Below are 18714 nucleotides of genomic sequence, written 5' to 3'. Positions count from 1 at the left end.
CTATCTCAATGATTAACAACAAGCCAAGCCCTCTTCTACTATCACATCCTCCTCTCTTGAAACTTAACATGCAAGTTTTGGTTGGTTCATGGAAACTGACATTCAATAATTTGACCCACCATTGAGCATTGATTTTAGCTTTTAGTTTGTGTTAGTTTTTATGTGTCATAATTGTTGATCTAACGTGTGCGGCACATAAAAAACAAAAACTGAGACAGGTAAAACTGTAGATTTTTATTGACTGATGTCATCACTTTATATGCAAAGAAGAAAAAATATGGCATCTCATCTGTATATAGACACTAACAGGGTTGCGCTCAATTCAAAATGTTAGCTGGATGCTCACAGAAAATGCTATTCATTAGAGAGTACTTTAAGGTGAATGCTTCAGGTATTCCCAAATAAGCTGGAAATATACTCTCATGCTGCTTTGAAGTTCTACATTTGACTCCCCTGAACTGAGCAAAGCTTGTTCCCGACCTGTATAACCCCAGTGCATTTTAAACAATTTCCTGGTCACAAAAAATGATTCTAGAATAGCATTTATGAGAATGTGACCTTGGCTGAAACTTTATTATGCTAAACAATGTTTCTTGTCACTTTGAGCCGTGGGTTCAGTGGTAACTCTGAAGGAACCTGGCATCTCCAACAGTGATACACGATGATGGGTCTATTTCTTGTAAGCCAAACTCAAGTCAGTAAAGTTTGCTGTTGGGGCAACTTGTGCCTTTTAAATTAGTTTACAAGAAGAATCTGTGAGTTATTTTCTGTTCTCACTGAAGAGGGAGAATCTCTGAGCAGGTAGCTGATCTTCTAGAGGGATCAAGAAAGTAGCAAGTAGTTCACAGCATCCTCAACTAGAGACATTTTCCATCACTAGTTACACTTTGTGCATTTGTAGGTTGGAGGAAAACATACAGTGAGGTTTTAGCACAGTAAAAAAAAAGTACATTTTGTGACAGCCTTAATGGCGCAGTATTCCAGGTGTACATGTCCGACCATAAAACACTCCTCCTGCATTGCAACTACATGTTGGTGTTTATTTGTACAGCTCAAGCTCTCAGGCTAAAAGCTTTTTATGAGTCTTCCAGGGTTAGAAAAGGTTCATAGATCCCCTTTAAATGCCCAAAATCATGATTCATTTCAGGCAAACCACCAGATATTACTATTGTATCAGTTATTGATCTCCATGGGAACAGTAATGACCTTGCGCAACCATTAATATATAGTCATCTTCCTCTTCATTTCTTCTTCTTTTTATTTTTCCCTTTGTTGTTAGCACTGTGATGTTCTGTCTTGAGTGGGTGAGAGTGATCTTTGGACCACTCCCTCTGCAGCTGTCGGAGCAAATCAGGAGTCAACAGCCCGTCTTTTACAAGTCGACTGGCCAGAGAGCTTCCTATCATCTCTCCTGAAACTCTCTGTCCCCTTTGTCCTCTGTTGCCAATCAAAAGATTACTATCCACAGTTCCACTGCTACCACTTGTTTGTCCACGCTTGCTGAACTGTGTCTGTGTTGGGCTAGTAATGGATGGGTCAGTGGCTCTGATGAGACGGGTGATATTTCGGACGCCTTGTTGGATGATATCGTCAAGCTCTCGCTGAATTTCACGAATTGAGGCAGTGTCTGGAAACATGTCCATGAAACGGTAGCTAGAGACAGACAGACAGACAGCAACAGGGATTAGGGTGGTAAGCAGCCATTATGAGAGCTGCCTGTAAAAAATAAAATGTTATATTGTAAGGAATAAGAGATTGGAGGAAGATATATGATGATGATAATAAGTCCTAATTCAACAATCAAGGTCTAATTGAATTTACTGCACCATGTCTCTGCACACAAGCACCTGCCAATAATGATCTCATTTAAATGACAGGTAAAAGAAGTGGAAAGTAAAAAAAAAAAAAGATAACGTTACCTTAACCAGAGGTAAAGATCCAACACATCATGAACAGCTTCCAAGTGAACCAGGTCTTTAATGTTTTTGGGTTCAGCCAAAGGCCAGCTGATGTGACGGCACACCCAGTCAAAAGTCAGGGGTTCATCTCGACTGAACTGACGTGCAAACTGAAAGAGAAACAAGAGCACGAAGCTGCAAGTATGGAAGAGTATGCAAAGCTTAACAATCAAGCAAATGGAAAGAGAAAAGATGAAACATTGTCTTCAATAGTATCATAATATTACCATTAATATTAATCCAATAATGACAAATTAAAAGTAAAAGAAAAAATATTCTAACATCAAAACTATTACCATTCATTAGTGTATTATTATTGTATTACACTAATGAAATATTTAGCTTTACACTTCTTAACCACTCTACAAGCAGAAAGGAGTTTTCATTGCTCACATCAACAATATCTAGAACATAGCCCTGAATCTCAAAGGTCACTTGTTGAGGACTTTATTCTGTTGCTAATCTTGTTTTACCAGTGATATTACCATAAAATGAGAGTGTATTGCACAGTGCCAATAAAAATCTTTTTCTTTTTACAACACTGACTCACTGAATCAGTTTCTGTTGTCTGAAGGAAAACCAGGTTTTTTTGTTTTCACTGACCCCAATAAACCCAGTCACTGCTTTTACTATAAATGAATTATTGTTACTTTCCACCTCAGTGTTGCTACTGCTCATCAGCCCACTCTTCCTTCTTGGTCTCTCCTCCTTAAATCTCATGCTTCCTCCTCCTCCTCCTCCTGTTTCCCTCTGCTCATCCTTACCTTCAGGAAGGAGGTGCATACAAAAGGTTGTTTTTTGTTGATGGGAGCAGTACAGAAGACGTAGCGTGACCTCAGGTTGAGTGGGATGTGCTGAATCATATCAGCCAGAAACTTGAAGTCATCGATGTTGCAGACGAAGTACATACCATCCACCTGAGAGAGGCTGACAAATATGTCCTGAGAAAAAGAGACGGAGAGAGAGAGAGGATTCACAAAGATGAGCCTACAGTGGACACACAAAAAGAGTGTCAAATATTTATCAGGACTCAAGTACGGAGGATAAAACCATCAGAGTTTAGCAGTCTTTTCTTGACTGTCCATTCTGAGTCCAACAGCACTAAACGGCACAGAATTCTTTTGAAGTCCACAATTCTGTTTCCAGTATGAAGTTCAACATATACCAATAACGTAAAAACAGAGTATGCATGAGCAAACCCTTCACTGATGGCTGTAGCTCAATGTGATCATTTTCCTCACGCTGTTGTTATCATGCTTAATCAAGGTGGGAGGGTAAATGAATAGACAGCTTTACTCACAACGAGGTTGGATAGGGTAGCATCAGGTAGATGATAGGCAAACATCTCTATCTGCTCTGCTGTGGGATGGAGACCTGCAGTCTGAGACAAAGGAGGAGAGATAAAACATCCTGTGCAGCTGGGACTGTGTGTGCGTACGTGTGTGTGTGTGTGTGTGTGTGTGTGTGTGTGTGTGTGTGTGCGTGTGTGTGTGTGTGTGTGTGTGTGTGTGAATGATCACCTCTATGGGCTCTACTAAGAGGCTGAGTATTTCCTTCAGGACAGGCAGATCATCTCTGTGCATGGTGGTAACTTCTCCCTCTTTGAACTTGGAGGAGAACCTGAGAGATGTGACAGAGGAGAGAAAAAAAAAAAACACACTAAGTTGACAGAAGCTCACTTGTGAATGTTGTGTCCTCTCTCCCGCCTTTAACCCTCCAGAATGGGGACAATATAAGCTGAAATGAGACCGACCTGCCGGCGCGGCCGGCAATCTGCAGAGCCTGTGATGTGCTGATGGTCTCCATCTGTTTCTCCCCCTTCTCATTAACATTAGGCTTTACCAGACTGTTGAAGATGATACGTTTTATACTCCTATAGAGAGAAAGTGGGAGACATACAGACAAATGGACAGATGTGAGCTGAGTTGATGGAATTTACACAAATTATTAATGCAAATTTGACCATTATGCTGCCACTGTAGCTTAATAAAGCCTCTATGTGCAGTGGTGTATGCTGAACATGCCAACAAACAACAGAAAACTTTAAAAAGGGTAAGTGTTTAAAGTTTCCCAATGACTGATAAATATCAGGAATACAGCCTGGAGGCTAATATTATATCTCCATAGATTGGGACAAGAAGAATGAACGCTTGATTTCACAAAACACAGACAACACACTAATAACTTCTTTCGGGAAACAGTACACCAGTGAGACCATGTAACGGGTTTTCTTTTAACATTTTTAAATTATTTTCATTATTTAGAAGATACCTTGGTATCATGTATACTTACAGGTTAAGGCCCATTCCAATGGCATCTGTAGCGACCAGGATCTTGCAGGGGTCATCAGGGTCATTGAACTTCTTGGCCTGTGACAGCTTGGTGCCTGTAAACCACAGAACAACTAAGCTTGGTCTTTGTAAAAACAGTAATCAGCACTGTGTGGAGCTCATTTACAAAAGTTTCTACTACACAAAAGTCTGATATGAAGGTTTGTATATTACTTATGAATAACATGTTTTTGTTTTCTAATGTTTATTTGTTGCAGTGTTCAAACTGGAGCCAATGAACATCTTTGCAAGTTGAGCCCACAAAGATTTTGATTTTTCAGACATTACTCACACACTTAGATACTTTATGGACAAGGTTCTGAGACAAGTTTACAGAGGGTGGACGAACTTATCCTCTTATATTCTTAGCTCACTTTTAGTCATCATGAGGACCAAGTTACACAGGACCTATGTGACAAGTTCAACTTACGCACTCACCTGGAGGCAAGCTCCCATAAATCACAGCACATTCTAGTCCTCTGGCCTCAATCTGTCTGCTTATGGAGTAGATGTCATTTTTACTGAAGCAGACAATACAATCTCCTGGTCTCAGGTTGTCTAATGACTCCACGGCCTGATCCAAGATTGAGAATGGAGTCAAACGCTGGTAGGTGTGCACCTTAAGAGGAATGAAGGGACAGAGAAAGTTAAGAGGAATGTGAGCGGTGCCCCAAAAGAAAAGTTTGCACTCCTCCTGAACCACTACATGCTACAGCCTCACCTCCACCTCCTCTCCAGTCGTGTACATTAGCTCTCTGATGAAGTCTACAGCTGCAGGTTCTCCACACACATGGATCTCCTCTGCACAGAGACCTACACAATGACAAAGAGAATGCCAGCTGTTGAGGTTAGAAACATCATCATTCAAAACAAAAGATTAAATCATAGGTACAACAGAAAGGTTTGCCAGAGGTGACCATGTACATAAAAATGCCTAATGATGTGTGTGTCACAACAGGAAACAAGAGATTCAGAAAATAAATGTTCATCATCATTGTTTTATTACTATTACAAATATTAAGTGTGAGTTTTATTAACTGAGAGGGAAATAAAGCTTGAGAAGATGCTCATTATTTTAGCTTCAGGCCACATGAATCACAGGGTGCAGAGGTCTTCTGTGTGTGTTTGACTGTATGTTTTTGAGTGTGTGTTACAAACCCAGCAGTGCTCTGGTCCAGGCCCAGCCTCTGGAAGGATCTCTGATCATCTGAATTTCATCGACTACAGCCACCTCATCTACAGACAAAAAAACAATCCTATGTTAACTATTCCAGGTGACGTTGAAGACACATCAAAAAGAACAGTTTGTTCAAAAGTTCTGTATTTTGGCTGATGAGTCTTCCGCAAGGAGGACCAACATTCATCCAATATGCGACAGTCCTGTGCTAGTTACTTGAAATACATAAAAACAAACAAAGGAGTCACTGGTCTATAAATACCACTGGATCACTTTAAAGATGGTAACAAAGTACATTCATCTGAGCATCAATTATTACAGCCACAACACAAAAACTTCAAACACCTTATTTTGACAGGTAAGAAAAATTTAATGCATTTTTGTGAGATTAACAGATAAGACTTTCTAGGACTAATTTGAAAAGAGACAATAGTCAAGTTTCAATATGATAACTGTTTTTGATCAGAACAAATGTCATCTGATTAGATACAATTCAATGCAATGTTCTACAGAGCAATGGAGTTTTCTTGTTATATTGATGCTACTGTGCAGAAATGTTTGTGTGTGTTATGTTTACTCACAAGGTGTAGTGACACTGCACATCTCAATGGTGCAGGCCACATGACCAGCTGCTTTACCCTCCAAGTCCACAAAGGTCCTCTCCTCCCCTGTAACCAAGTCACATGGCACACCCTGGGAGTACACAGAGTGTCACAATTATCAGATTTTGTGCAGCTCCCTCTTAAGTCACAAAAAGGTTTATGCATGTTTTTCCCCACATGTGAAGCACTACTGCCGAAATCCCGTACAAAGACTTTGTTGTGTAAAATCAGAGGACAATGATCAGTGGAGACGCACAGCACTGTTGCTCTTCTCAAAGATCTCGTGGGCAAGTAGCTTCAGAGGGCCACAATAGACTCCAGACTTAGCGGACAGGTAGCGCTGGATGGCGTGGTAGGTTTTACCACTGTTAGTGGGACCAGCGTGGAAAATCACTTTCCTCTGGATGGCACGAGCCTCTGGGTACCTGATGAACACACAAACAGAGATATACTACAACCACAGGTGCAACACATGCATACAGATAGTGACTGAAATGTAAATCCACTTTAATGGAAGCTAAGATGTAAACCACTGTTGGAAGTGGTTAAATCCAACATGAATTAACAACACCTACATTCCTGGCTCTGGATCTATAACACATACCAGTTGGCAGGGACTCTGAGGTCTGAAATCTTTCTCAGGTCATCTATACAGTCCAGCATGGGAAAGATCTGCTTGGCATGACGCATGAAGTATGGATAGATGTCATCTAAGTGACCTTGAGAGCAGCAGAAATGAATGTTAATTAAATCATAAATTTAATTCATTACCACTGACACAAACATGTTGAAGTTTTATTAAAAACTGACAAACCTGCTCCACAGCAGATGTCACTGAGGATGATGTGGAGATCAGCGGGAAGTGAGGATGAATCCATGGTATACTTCCTGAAGCTGATGAAGGCCTGGTGGAAGAGACGAGCTGTACACGGGCGTGCACGCACGCGCGCACACACACACACACACACACAAAAGACACATAAGATTGCAAGGTCTGCAACAGAGATCACTGAAAAATGCACATTGGCCAAATTTCCATCAGACTTGCTTCAGCATCATGCTGACATCATCAACAATAACCTTTGTGACATGAAGATCTTTAATATAATGTCAGTACAGACTGATGTAAGCTCATCTTGTATTAATAAGGTTTACTTTTCCTCTCCTCCCTGTGTATGTGTGCAGTTGTGAGAATATTTTCACTAGTGAATTATATTTGGATTTTTTTAATTATGTGGTTTTATTATATTTCTAGGTAAATATTTAAATGAAATGAGAGTTAAAGCATTCATGCTGTAATGGCCGAGACAGTATGTAATGTTATAAAGCCCTGTGATTTTTCACAAAAAACATTTGTTAAATGACAATTACTGGTGACTGGGTTAAATGTAGACAGATCTGGCAATTAAATAACATTTAGACTGACAACGTATTGACAACTGTTTCCTCACCATCCAGGCCATGATCTGCTGCCAGTGTCTGCATCTCCTTCTTCTTATAAAACCGGTTCAAAACTTTCAGAAGTTCATCTGAATCATAGAAATAAAACGCAGAGAGAACCAACATGAATAAGGAAATTACTTTCATGTTAACCATTAAGAGATGACACAAGCACCAAACACATGGAATAATACTGACAGCAGCAGCAAACAACAACAACATAAGTGAATTTACGGCTGGTAGTTAGTGAAAAGTGAATTTACTGACCTTTACTGAGCGGCTGGCTCAGCTCTAACCCTACACTCCCATCTACCGAGGGGTCCGCCTTCAGAGACACGGGGACGAACAGAGAAGTGTCCGGGGCTTTTGGAGGAGAGCTGTCGGATGAAACATTTCTGCTGCAAACCGCAGAAGCAGTCTGATGTTGTTTATGTAACAAACCAGATCCAGTGGACGCATGAAAGCCGCCAGCGGTGACGCGAGTAGTCCGGCTGTTTATGTGGCGCTGAAGCCGAGAAAACACAGACATACACCGGTTTACTGACATAGCTACACCCCGGTGTTAGCACCTTCTGTGGGCTACGCACAAAAACGCGTGTTAATGTCGCTGCATACTGTTCAACAAGTCTGAATATGTGGATTACACCAGCCAGCAGTTACAGCAGAGGACGGTCAACACATTTCTCTTCCTGCTAATACAACGTGGGACAGGACCAGTCTCTGTGTAGCTGCCCGCAAATGTGCCTGTGATAAAATTAAGCAGAAAATTGATTGATTGTTTTCGAAACGCAATGAGAGATACTTAATTACAGGGCATGGACGTTACATGAGTGTTTGTCAGATAAATTACTATGGCCCAGAATCAATTTTGTTTTGAACGAATTATAAACAGGCAAAAACTGGGACTTCTCTATCGCTGAACCCGAAGATCGTATGTACTGCAACGATGATTACCTCGCCCTTTTTTGTCCCTCAATAACGACTAAAAACGATCTTTGAAGGTTTCCAATGCCATGTATTCACTGAAGATGACTCTTTAGACTTGTTTGTACACCATTCTGTATCCACCTTTGTAGTATAATTCATCACAAATATTGAAATACGTGTTATAATGCACGTAGCCAGAGTTATAGAAATCTTTAATTTAACGTATAGGTCATAACCTTAAATTCAACACCATCTAAACTATCAACAGAAATGTTTGACTAACCACCAAGAAAATGTCAACGAATATCAATGAAATTTAGAGATTATATTATTTAAAAAAAAAATTAAAATCTAAAAATTATATCAATATAACTTTGTAGTTATAAGTTTTATCTTCTTTAATGACAATCTAAGTGCTGTTTCAAAGCTTTCGCCACTCTTCAAGAATATAATTCTGATGCACCATGCTGAACCCTTACAGGGAATTGCTAATTGCATTGATGAACACCAAACATACAGTGACCAAGAAGAGTCAAGGATGAGATAAAGGCAAGAAAGAAGCTGGGATTATCAGTGTTTGAGTTGTTACAGTATTATGAGGAATGATTCCTTCAATTATATTAATAAAGGTCATTTTTAGCCTACAATGAGGGAGTATAGTATATAAATCTGACTCTCTCCAGATGGCCTCCATGGGAGGAGTATATGAAAAAGCTGGACACAGACATGTGTCATTTCAGTGACAGAAAACCAGTTTGTCTATAATTTGTACAACTGGATATGATTCTTATAGACTCAATGAAACATAGATATTTCTGACCTCTGCCTCTGAAAGAGATCAGTCGGCATTATTTTTTAGATATGTTGTGGTCTTTCTCTCTGCAACAATAAAATCTTTGACAATGTTGACTGAATAGATTGGATAACTAATGCATTTAGTGGTCTTGAATTAAAAGTGTCCTGTCAATTGTACAGTAAACTCTGACGACGGCCTGATGTCATCGTCTGGATAAATATCACAGTTGATCATCCAACACTATTCTCTTGTTTAGGTGTATGACATACAATGAAATATCCTTTTAACAATTAAGATTTGAACTGAAGTTTTCTGACATTGTTTTTTAAAGAGTGTTGTTCACAAGATATTCAGTATAAATTTGCTTTATTCACTATTCATTTAAGCTATATATTTGGGTTTGGTGTATATATACACACATCATACACATATCATATCATACACGCACACACACACTCTCACACATTGATGATTGAACATGATTAAACATTGTGTAAAGATTAACATGCAGTAGATAACACAGGGGCAGAGAGTTTTGGCATTTAAGTGTTTCTTCATTACCTTGAAAGGTATTTAAAGTACACCAAACAAACCCTACCTGTACAGTGTTCAGAAATACAGAAAATATATCTGACAGGCAGAGAGAAACAAAGCATTACTTGCAAATAAATTACAACGTTGCCTGACAAAGTGGGAGACCAAAATGCAAGGTCAACACTCTTGTGAAGAAACAAAGAAAAACAACCGAGTAGTAGATCGGAGCGATCAGACATTTAAAGAAACATAACATGGTGGCATGACCTGCACATTAAAGAGACAAAAAGCAACAAAATATTGTACTTAGCAAGTCCAATTAAAATAATTAGTGATATATAAATGACAGTATAATTTCCATTACAGACACAGGAGATCTCTGAGGTGAACTTGTCCTTGAGTGATGTTTCATTTCAGCTTCCATGCCCCTTTGTATAAAGTTAAGCATTGGAGGGAAAAGTGCAAAACTGGCCACAGATCAGAGCTTAAGGGCAAATTGACCCTACACACAGGACTGGCAACATCACCAAACTGTGTGTGTATGAGTATGTCTTTAAAGCAGGACCTAAACTGCCGGTCTGAGCATCACAGTGGAACATTGTTGGATTTTACAGTATACTGATACTGCATTCCTTCCAGTGCTTACAACAGCAGACATGAGCCATTTGTTACATTAGTATTGTAAATATACCAAGAGTCTAAAAAAAAAGAAAAAGGAAAAAACCGACACACCCTTTGAAAAATAGGATGAAAGTGACAAGAACAGTGGATCTACTGTCTGCTAGTCATGAATAGTATCATTTCATCGTTCCATTGAATCATTCACAATGTAAAAAGAAGCTGTTATATCCTTGTGATGATGACAGAAATTTCATTTTCAGGTAAAAGTAACCGCATAATTTCTTCTTCTTCAACTTTAAGCTTTGAATTTTAGAGACTTAAGATGATCTATATCTTACATTGAATGATTGATGCAATGATGTGATAGTGAGCTGGATACAGGAACGTAAAGGTTCAGTTCACTCAAATTACCAGTAAACATATTTTCTGTTTAGCCATACAGAATAAATGCGCAGACATTTTGAGATATCTCTCTCTGATTTCTTCGTCCACACTAATAAAATGGGAGCCAGTGGAATTCCACCAGTGGAGCTCAAGCACTGAAATTGAATTCTCCTGTTCTACCACCATAACTTTTTTTTTTTTTTGAGCTGACCTGTCAAATAATTTCGAACAACAAACAGTAACTGGATTCCATTCTTGGAGATTAGTCATAAATAAACAGCACCGTAAAGATCAAACAAAATGCAGCATGCTAGAGACACATGTTGAAATTTGGAGGCAATCCTGTAGTAAACTGACAGACCCCATCACTGAAAACTGCATCAAATATTCATCTTAACAACAAACTGAAATGATGTTTTAGAGCTGCAATGATTAGTCAATTGATCAATCAGTTACTTCAATTAAATGGCAATCATTTTGATGATTGATTAGCTGTTTCTGTATTTTTTTTTTTTTTTTAAAAGGAAACACTCGCATTCTCTGATTCTATATAAGCCAATGCAAGCATTTTCTGCGTTTCTTTCTATTATGTAATTGTAAATTGAATATTTTTGGGGTTTTAGACTGATGGTCAGACAAAACAAGTCATTTGCAGATGTCACGTTGGACACTAGGACATTGTGCCCGAGGTGACATTTTATAGACTAAATAAATGAATAATGAAAATAATGATTAGTTGCAACTCTATATGATTTCATTTAAATAATTTTATGAAATAAATGACATTCAAATGTCAACACTGGAAGCCACATTCAAAGATTAAATATAGGATTAAATTTATGTTAAGATGGACATTTGTTGCACTAATTTTTCAATCAAGTTGACATTTTACAGCATTCTGTGGACTGTTGCAACATACCTAAAAAAAACAGCAAGATGAACGAACGAGAGCACAGTGGCATCACCGTATCCCAAACTCAAGTATAGTGTATAAACATCTCATCAACGCATAGCTTAGCCTCTCATGTCCTTTGTTCAAGCTAGTCCCCACATGACTTAAATACCTGCAAGCCAATCCATTTCGAGAAACCGTCATTTTGTAGGAGGTTGGGAGGGAGGACGTCAGAGAATGTCCAGGATAAGAGCTGTCCAAATATGCAACCAAAAGAAACTCTTGTTGAGATGAATGACGTGGTGGTTGTGTGTCGCCATCTCCTCTTTTCCGACTTTGCTCCTGTTTATTACACACTCAGCAAACTGTATGGCTTCACGTGTGTGTGCTAGAGTGTGTGTTCTCAGTCCGAGGCGTCAGGATGAAATAAGCTGCCTCACTGTTCTTTACTTGGGTTGGTATGTTTTGCACTCTTGCTTTGACATTTAGCATTCAGCAGACTTGTGCATCTGTATGCAAGTGTGTTTCAGTCCTGGGGGAGCCAGTGATGGTGGTAGGACAGCTCATATGTGAAGCTGTGAAGTGGTGAGGGAGGAGGGGGGGGGGGTTGTCTGAAGGTATGTTATGTGTACTCATGTATACAGACACTTCTCAGTCCAGGGAGATAGTGGGGCAGCCTGTGTCTGTCTGTGGGGCAGTCTGTGTGTATTTTCAGTTCATAGTATCACCCTCACATCTCTGGCTGCTCTACATTAACTGGCTGGGTTCGGGACTCCGGTGACTCATAGCGCTGATGGAAGTTTCTTTTCCTCAGCTTCTCTGGGGCTTTTCTCCACAGAACAATCTCCTACACACAGAAGCAAAAGAATAAATGCAGGGAAAAATACAATATTGCCAATTTAAAATTTGGTGGTAGACAAACAGGAGCATACAAAAGTAGCGAAATTATGTTATGTGTACTTGAATAGTGAGGGAAGGAAAATTCCTCTAAAGGACACATAGACAAGGAGTCTTCTTATCGCAACAGTGTGTGCACCCTTGAGTGTTGACAAATATGGTAAATGCCTTTTCTTCATCATAAAATGTTTGTAAAGCCGATTTGTTGGTAGCAGTTTTCCTTCTTCGCTGTGTTTCTTGTTAATTCCTGCATTTCGTGCCACAGTACTGCCACCAACTGTTGATCAGCAGAACAGCATGAAACCAACAACAGTTGCCCATGTGGTGTGCATCCTTGTGCACTTGCACAATACAAGAAAAGGTGACCCATTCGGAAAAAATTGTTCATTAATTTTACCAATGGACAAAAACTCCACAGGAGTTAGAAATTGAATCACCATTGTAATCAATTTGTCATGGACAGAAATGAACTGTATCTCAGAAAACACATGGTAATTCTGCTGCTGAAGCCCTGCACATCTGTAACAGAGAAAGTAGTAGCAAAGCACCATGGCACAGATATTAATGCTAAAAATGGTGAAATATACAAAGTAGCCAGAGAGACAATGTATATTTGTGTAGGTAAGAAGCAATATATCCACGTCCAATTTCTAACACACACACACACACATTCTGCTGCATTATGTAATACAGACTGTCTGAAAGAGTGATCTATTAAAGTGATCTAATGCATGGAGAGTGTCACTCAGGACTGTTGTGGAGAGACACATGCAATGTAAGATGGAGGCCATCTTAGACAATACCAACCATTCTCTCCACAACATTCTGGCACGACAAAGAAGCAGCTACAGAAGCAAACGTATCATCTCACTGCGCTGCAGAACAGAGAGGCTCAGGAGATCCTTTGTTCCCACTGCCATCAGGCTATACAACACCTCAGCCAAAGGAAGTGGACTAATCAAATTATTATTGTTTATTTATGATGAACTTATTATTATCAATAATGAGGTAATGGACACATGAATTTCCCCTAGGGGATAAATAAAGTAAGTAAATAAGTAAGTAAGTAAGTGTCTGTCTGTCTGTCTGTCTGTCTGTCTGTCTGTCTGTCTGTCTGTCTGTCTGTCTGATCTCACTGTAATCAACAACTTTAATGGAGACTACACCGTATAAACTATACTTTTCACACCAGTGGCATTACAATTCAGCAATTTTGGTACCAACAAAATAAGCTTGTATGGTTGTTTGTGTCATCTTAACACAGTCATACACGATCTGTCTCAAAAAATGTGGGATAAAATTAACCATATTTGAATCTTTACAAAGGCAAGATCAGAGGCAAAGATTAATTAAACAAGACTAAAAATACATAGTGATACAGACACAACTTGGCTGAATTATTCATGTGTGTCTCAGTTTGCTGTAGAGACATACAAATATTAGCTCACTGATGTAGAATACGATTGCTGTGTATTCAAGTGCATTACCTGTTGTTTAAAGTATCTTCTGTCCTCCTCATCCACCAGCACCAGATTAAGGAAGTAGCGCACAGAGAACTTCTTGTTGACATCTCTCATGGTGGGCGTCAAGTCATATCCTGTAAGGAAATGAGGGATGTGATCGGCCGTCACTCACACTTTAAATAAAAATACGTTTTAATATGAGAGAAGTCAACAGGGATACTGATGATATGAGGTTACATTATGTCAGCTGGTGAGAGGGAGGAGCTCTTACCTGCCAGGAACAGTCTGATAGGGATGGATTCTCCTTTAACTGGAGCTCCATCCATGATCTCATACTTTGCAACCGTCTCTGTCTCAGTGGTAGTACTGGGACCTAAAAAGGAGGGCAAATAGTTTTATCAAGTGAAAAGGTTGGAATAAAGTAAAGTAAAGCTGACAGAAGTTTCTTTGCTCTCACTGTTGACCCAACCACTCTTAAAAAGACTAAACCAACTGCAGCAATTTACTGCTAGAGAGACCTGAAATGTGATGAACTCCAAAATTAGTAGAGTGAAGCTGTTGGTCCAGACACATTTGCCACCCATGTGTTTCAGATGTACCCCGGATTCTTACCAATGCCTGTTATCTCCTTCTTGATGAGCTGTAACTCCATGTGTTGGATCTTGATCCTGACCAGCAGGAAGTAGATCTTCCCAACAATCACGTCCTTCAGGTGGTATCTGGCAAAGAGACACATCAAGAGATGCTGCTCAAACTGATGAAAGGCAGGTCTTACTTGGAACTGAGTTTTTCCATGGCAGTAAACAAGACTTCAACAAAGAAGTTAAAACAATATTCATCTCACTTGGATTTATTGTATTCAAACTCGATGTGAAGACAGTCTTCTATGCCGACTTCCATCTTGATCGAGTTGTTGACATCTGGGTAGGTGGCTAACTGGTGGACAATTAACTCGTATTCCTTCACTAAGTCAGACAGACGACGAACTATTGTCACCCTGAGGAAATACCTGCAAGAACAACACAGACACTGCAAGCTTTAAGACTCAGACCAAAACAATGTAGAACATGCTGTTCTCCAAAGACAATCAGTGAAAAAACGCACACATGTGCACATACCTAACTCAGTGAGAACTACTAGAACAACAAATTTTCATTTACTGTTCATCCAACTTTTGTCAGAATTGGGCTGTTTTTAAGAGATACTATTAATAACATAAGGTTGCAACTAACAATAACTTTAGTTGTCCATTATTGTACTCATTATTTTTGATTAATTAATCATAAAAGTGTTAAAATGGCCAGAAAAGTTCAAATTCATCCATGCTGTCTGACAAACTGTTTAATGTTTTGGTATTTCTACTTGATAAATAACAAAAAAAAAAGATCTTTTTGTTATCAATGTATTTCCTGTAAATCAAATAATAAATATTAATAACACTGTGATATTGATATAATAATTGTAATCTCAGCAATACTGAAACCAGTACTAATAACAGCAATATATTCATTGACCCCTGGTGGAGTAACAGCACAAGATGAGCTAGACAAAAGATCCCCTGCAGACTGTTTGCTGCCCTAAGATTGAACCTGGGTACTTGATACCAAAGTCTCCTGCTCATCCGAACACTAAAATAAGTGGGTTCAAGGTCATGTATATAATACACACGGTAATAATAAAACAGAAACTGCACTTTGCCTCATATCAAACTGTGCTGTGCGTATACCTTAGCCTGACGTTCGCTCCAGTATAGGACTCGTAGGGCTTCTCCACCTGCATGAACTCAAAGTCATAGCTTCTGTTCTGAGTGAGTTCTCCAGGTAGAGCCAACTCTTTCACCAAGTCCACAAACTCATGGGTGTTACTCTTATCAGAGAACAGCTCTGAAATACAGCAGAGAGGAGTTTAGAGTTCAAGGAGGTCTGGGTGGTGTTTTAAATCACAACAGTATTAACTTCAAAAAGCTTTATACATTAGCTTTATGTCATCTTGATTCCATTCTTTTTCAGCACACTGCTCTCACCCCCCCCCTACTGTTAATACAGTTGGAGGAGGTTCAGCTCTATGACGGCAGGCTGCACATGATGACCACATGCTCCATTAAACCCTCACGTGAGAAAATCCTATTGTTGTGTTGAAGTACTTTTCCAGCTATAAAGCCCAATCCATCCAACTGATATGTCAATTTGTTTGCACGATGCTCACCTATCTGTCCAACAAACTCGATGCGGATGCCCTGATGCTCGAGTCGCTTTCCTCCCTGCTTCACATTTAGATTCACCTGGAGAGGAAACATTCAATGAGCTCAAGTATGAACCAAAAAACATGCTATCACAGTGATACAAAGTCAACAATTTACAACTATATTTTTCTATATATTACTTTGACAAATAAACACTAAAATATATTCTCTTTATAGAACACAAAGAATATATATCTCCAACAAGAGCTATCCCCTCTTACTACATAATTCATATTGCTGGTGTTGGTAGCAGACAGAGTAAGCTCTTCACAGAAACTTCAGAAAAATCTGATGACAGAAGAAGGCAAACAACCAATCAGGCAAAGATGACAAGTGAAATTAATCTTGAATAAACTCCAATATTACTTAATAAAGCTCATATATCTGCTGATACATAGTTAGATCGTAGATCCTAAATATACCTGCTTTACTTCTTCTCAAATTCTGAGCACAAACATCAGAACAACCTTAGTTTCCCACTGGACGTAGGTAAAGAGAAAGTCCCAAAATAGACAGAGCACATTATGTGCTGACTATGTTACGTTAACCAATACATAAAAATTTCCATGCTCCATGTGTGTAGGATCCCCTTATTAAAAGGAGCTCTGCTCTCTGCTTTACCTTTCCAGACACAGACTCTCCGTCGTAGAACAGGTAGTGTTTTTCCACTTTCCCATCTTCTGTCTTCAACTCGGCTGTCTTTCTGTTCTCTGCATCGTTCAGCAGTACATCTATCTCACATACCGGCCCAAACAAACCTCCAAGGAAACTCTGAAAAAACAAAGTACATCATAGACAACATTGTATTACATATGTAAACATACAGACTATTGAAGATATATAAAAGCAAACTTTTTTAAATTTAAGTAGTTGGTGAGCTGTCTGAATAATGATTTGACTAAGCCTTTATTTACAATACATTAGAACGATGGAAGAAAAACTTCCTTGCTATATTAATCCTGAAACGCATGGACTGCACATATTAAGCTGAATGAGATTTACAAATCTTGCACTTGCTGAAAAATGCTTAGTCTTCAGAGGTCTGCCACAACATGAAACAAATAATCACAAAAAATTCAGAGGCATGACTGGAAAATCAATTCCAAAAGATGCTGAAATACTGTCTCACAGTTTCCAAATTACTGAATAGATTTTACAAACTGTAACAAGAAAGAAGCTGACTCTTAGTTTACAGCCACTTTCATCTATTATAAACTGAACTGAATTCAACAGAGTTTGTTTACACACATCTCTGTGGACTGATGAACATCGCTCACTGCGCACAAATGAATGGCATTAACATTACCGCTCTTAGGGTGTGCCATTGACACAGTCATAGTCGGAGGTTATAATCATGTAAATCTCCTTAACCTGACTTCCTTGCTCAACTCCGTGTCTATGCTCAGCGAGAAAAACAACATCTGTCATGTCCACACTAACTCAATCACAGCCACAGCCACATTATTTTCCTCTGAGCTGGCACAACGTCACAAACACACGCTTCAACATGCAGCAGCAACAAATCTGGAGGAACCAGCCCGATCATCAAGATGTCAGGAAGGACCAGTCGCCGGTTGGAAACGAGTGGGATGCTTCAATTCATCATGTCCCAAGATGCATCTGTAACAGTCTCTCAGTAGAAAGCCCAAAAATCGACTTAAAGAAATAAAACATGGGAAACACAATAACGCTGCATCAAAGTCAGTTTGATCGTTAACTAAATAAAATAATAAGCGATCATTTTTCCCAACTTGCATACCCTTTGAACATAAAACCATATATGTATTTATGCAATTTCAAGAGTTGTAATTCAACATCAGCTTGTAACAGAACAACTTCGCATTACATCGAGCTAGGCAGCAACGTCAGCTAATACCGACATTTACTTTAGCTTCCTTGTAGCTCTAAATGCCGCTAAAATAAACTAACTGCAATTGCTTCCGTTATTAGCCAATAACCACTTTTAGTAAGTACTGTTATTAGCCATAACCAGAGCTGCCAAGCCGCTGCCTAGCCAAAACAGCAGGGACGGCCTCGCAACGTTACTGGTGCTAATTCGACCGACCCGGCTAGCTTTCCTGTCAGCTTTAAATATTGAGTAGCTGCTGTCAGTCGAAGCTGGGAGCCAATGTTAATATTGGCTTTTTGTGAATAAACAGGCCAGTTTACTCCAGTGTAGTCCGCGTAGCTGATGCTTGTTTTAACACTCACCATCTCGGCCGTCTAGACAGTCAAAGCTAACAGCTAGCCTCGCTCCGTGTAGCCAGTCTGCCTGAACCAGGAGGTAGTATCAAAGCTTACCGTCATGTGACCCGGGTCATGTGTGTGTGTGTGTGTGTGTGTGTGTGTGTGTGTGTGTGTGTGTGTGTGTGTGTGTGTGTGTGTGTGTGTGTGTGTGTGTGGAGTGGCGAGGGAAACACCCATATGCATCCACGGGACCATAGGACACAG

At 39.4% G+C, this 18714-nt stretch overlaps 2 protein-coding genes across 2 annotated transcripts; both read right to left on the bottom strand.

Moving 5' to 3' along the window:
* Positions 1-219: 219 nt before the first annotated feature.
* supv3l1 (SUV3-like helicase) lies at positions 220-8201 on the bottom strand. Its single transcript, XM_023395277.2, has 16 exons — positions 7775-8201; positions 7519-7596; positions 6882-6989; positions 6672-6786; positions 6324-6492; positions 6047-6158; positions 5447-5524; positions 5010-5101; positions 4727-4907; positions 4251-4344; positions 3712-3831; positions 3479-3578; positions 3259-3339; positions 2723-2899; positions 1920-2068; positions 220-1653 (listed from the first exon to the last, which is right to left on the bottom strand). Exons 1-16 carry the CDS (start codon positions 8052-8054, stop codon positions 1242-1244), a joined length of 2346 nt encoding a protein of 781 aa, XP_023251045.1. The 5' UTR covers positions 8055-8201; the 3' UTR covers positions 220-1241.
* A 1378-nt stretch (positions 8202-9579) lies between these two features.
* On the bottom strand, positions 9580-18670 carry vps26a (VPS26, retromer complex component A). Its single transcript, XM_023395289.2, has 9 exons — positions 18475-18670; positions 16885-17034; positions 16227-16302; positions 15748-15904; positions 14866-15030; positions 14634-14740; positions 14293-14394; positions 14046-14155; positions 9580-12508 (listed from the first exon to the last, which is right to left on the bottom strand). Exons 1-9 carry the CDS (start codon positions 18475-18477, stop codon positions 12392-12394), a joined length of 987 nt encoding a protein of 328 aa, XP_023251057.1. The 5' UTR covers positions 18478-18670; the 3' UTR covers positions 9580-12391.
* Positions 18671-18714: the final 44 nt, after the last annotated feature.

Source organism: Seriola lalandi, unplaced genomic scaffold (genome assembly GCF_002814215.2).
Source record: "Seriola lalandi dorsalis isolate HSWRI2012SDOR001 ecotype SW California unplaced genomic scaffold, Sedor1 jcf7180002054959, whole genome shotgun sequence".
Taxonomy (NCBI): domain Eukaryota; kingdom Metazoa; phylum Chordata; class Actinopteri; order Carangiformes; family Carangidae; genus Seriola; species Seriola lalandi.
The sequence above is the reverse complement of the archived record's forward strand: the minus strand, read 5'-3'. Positions and strand labels throughout refer to the sequence as shown.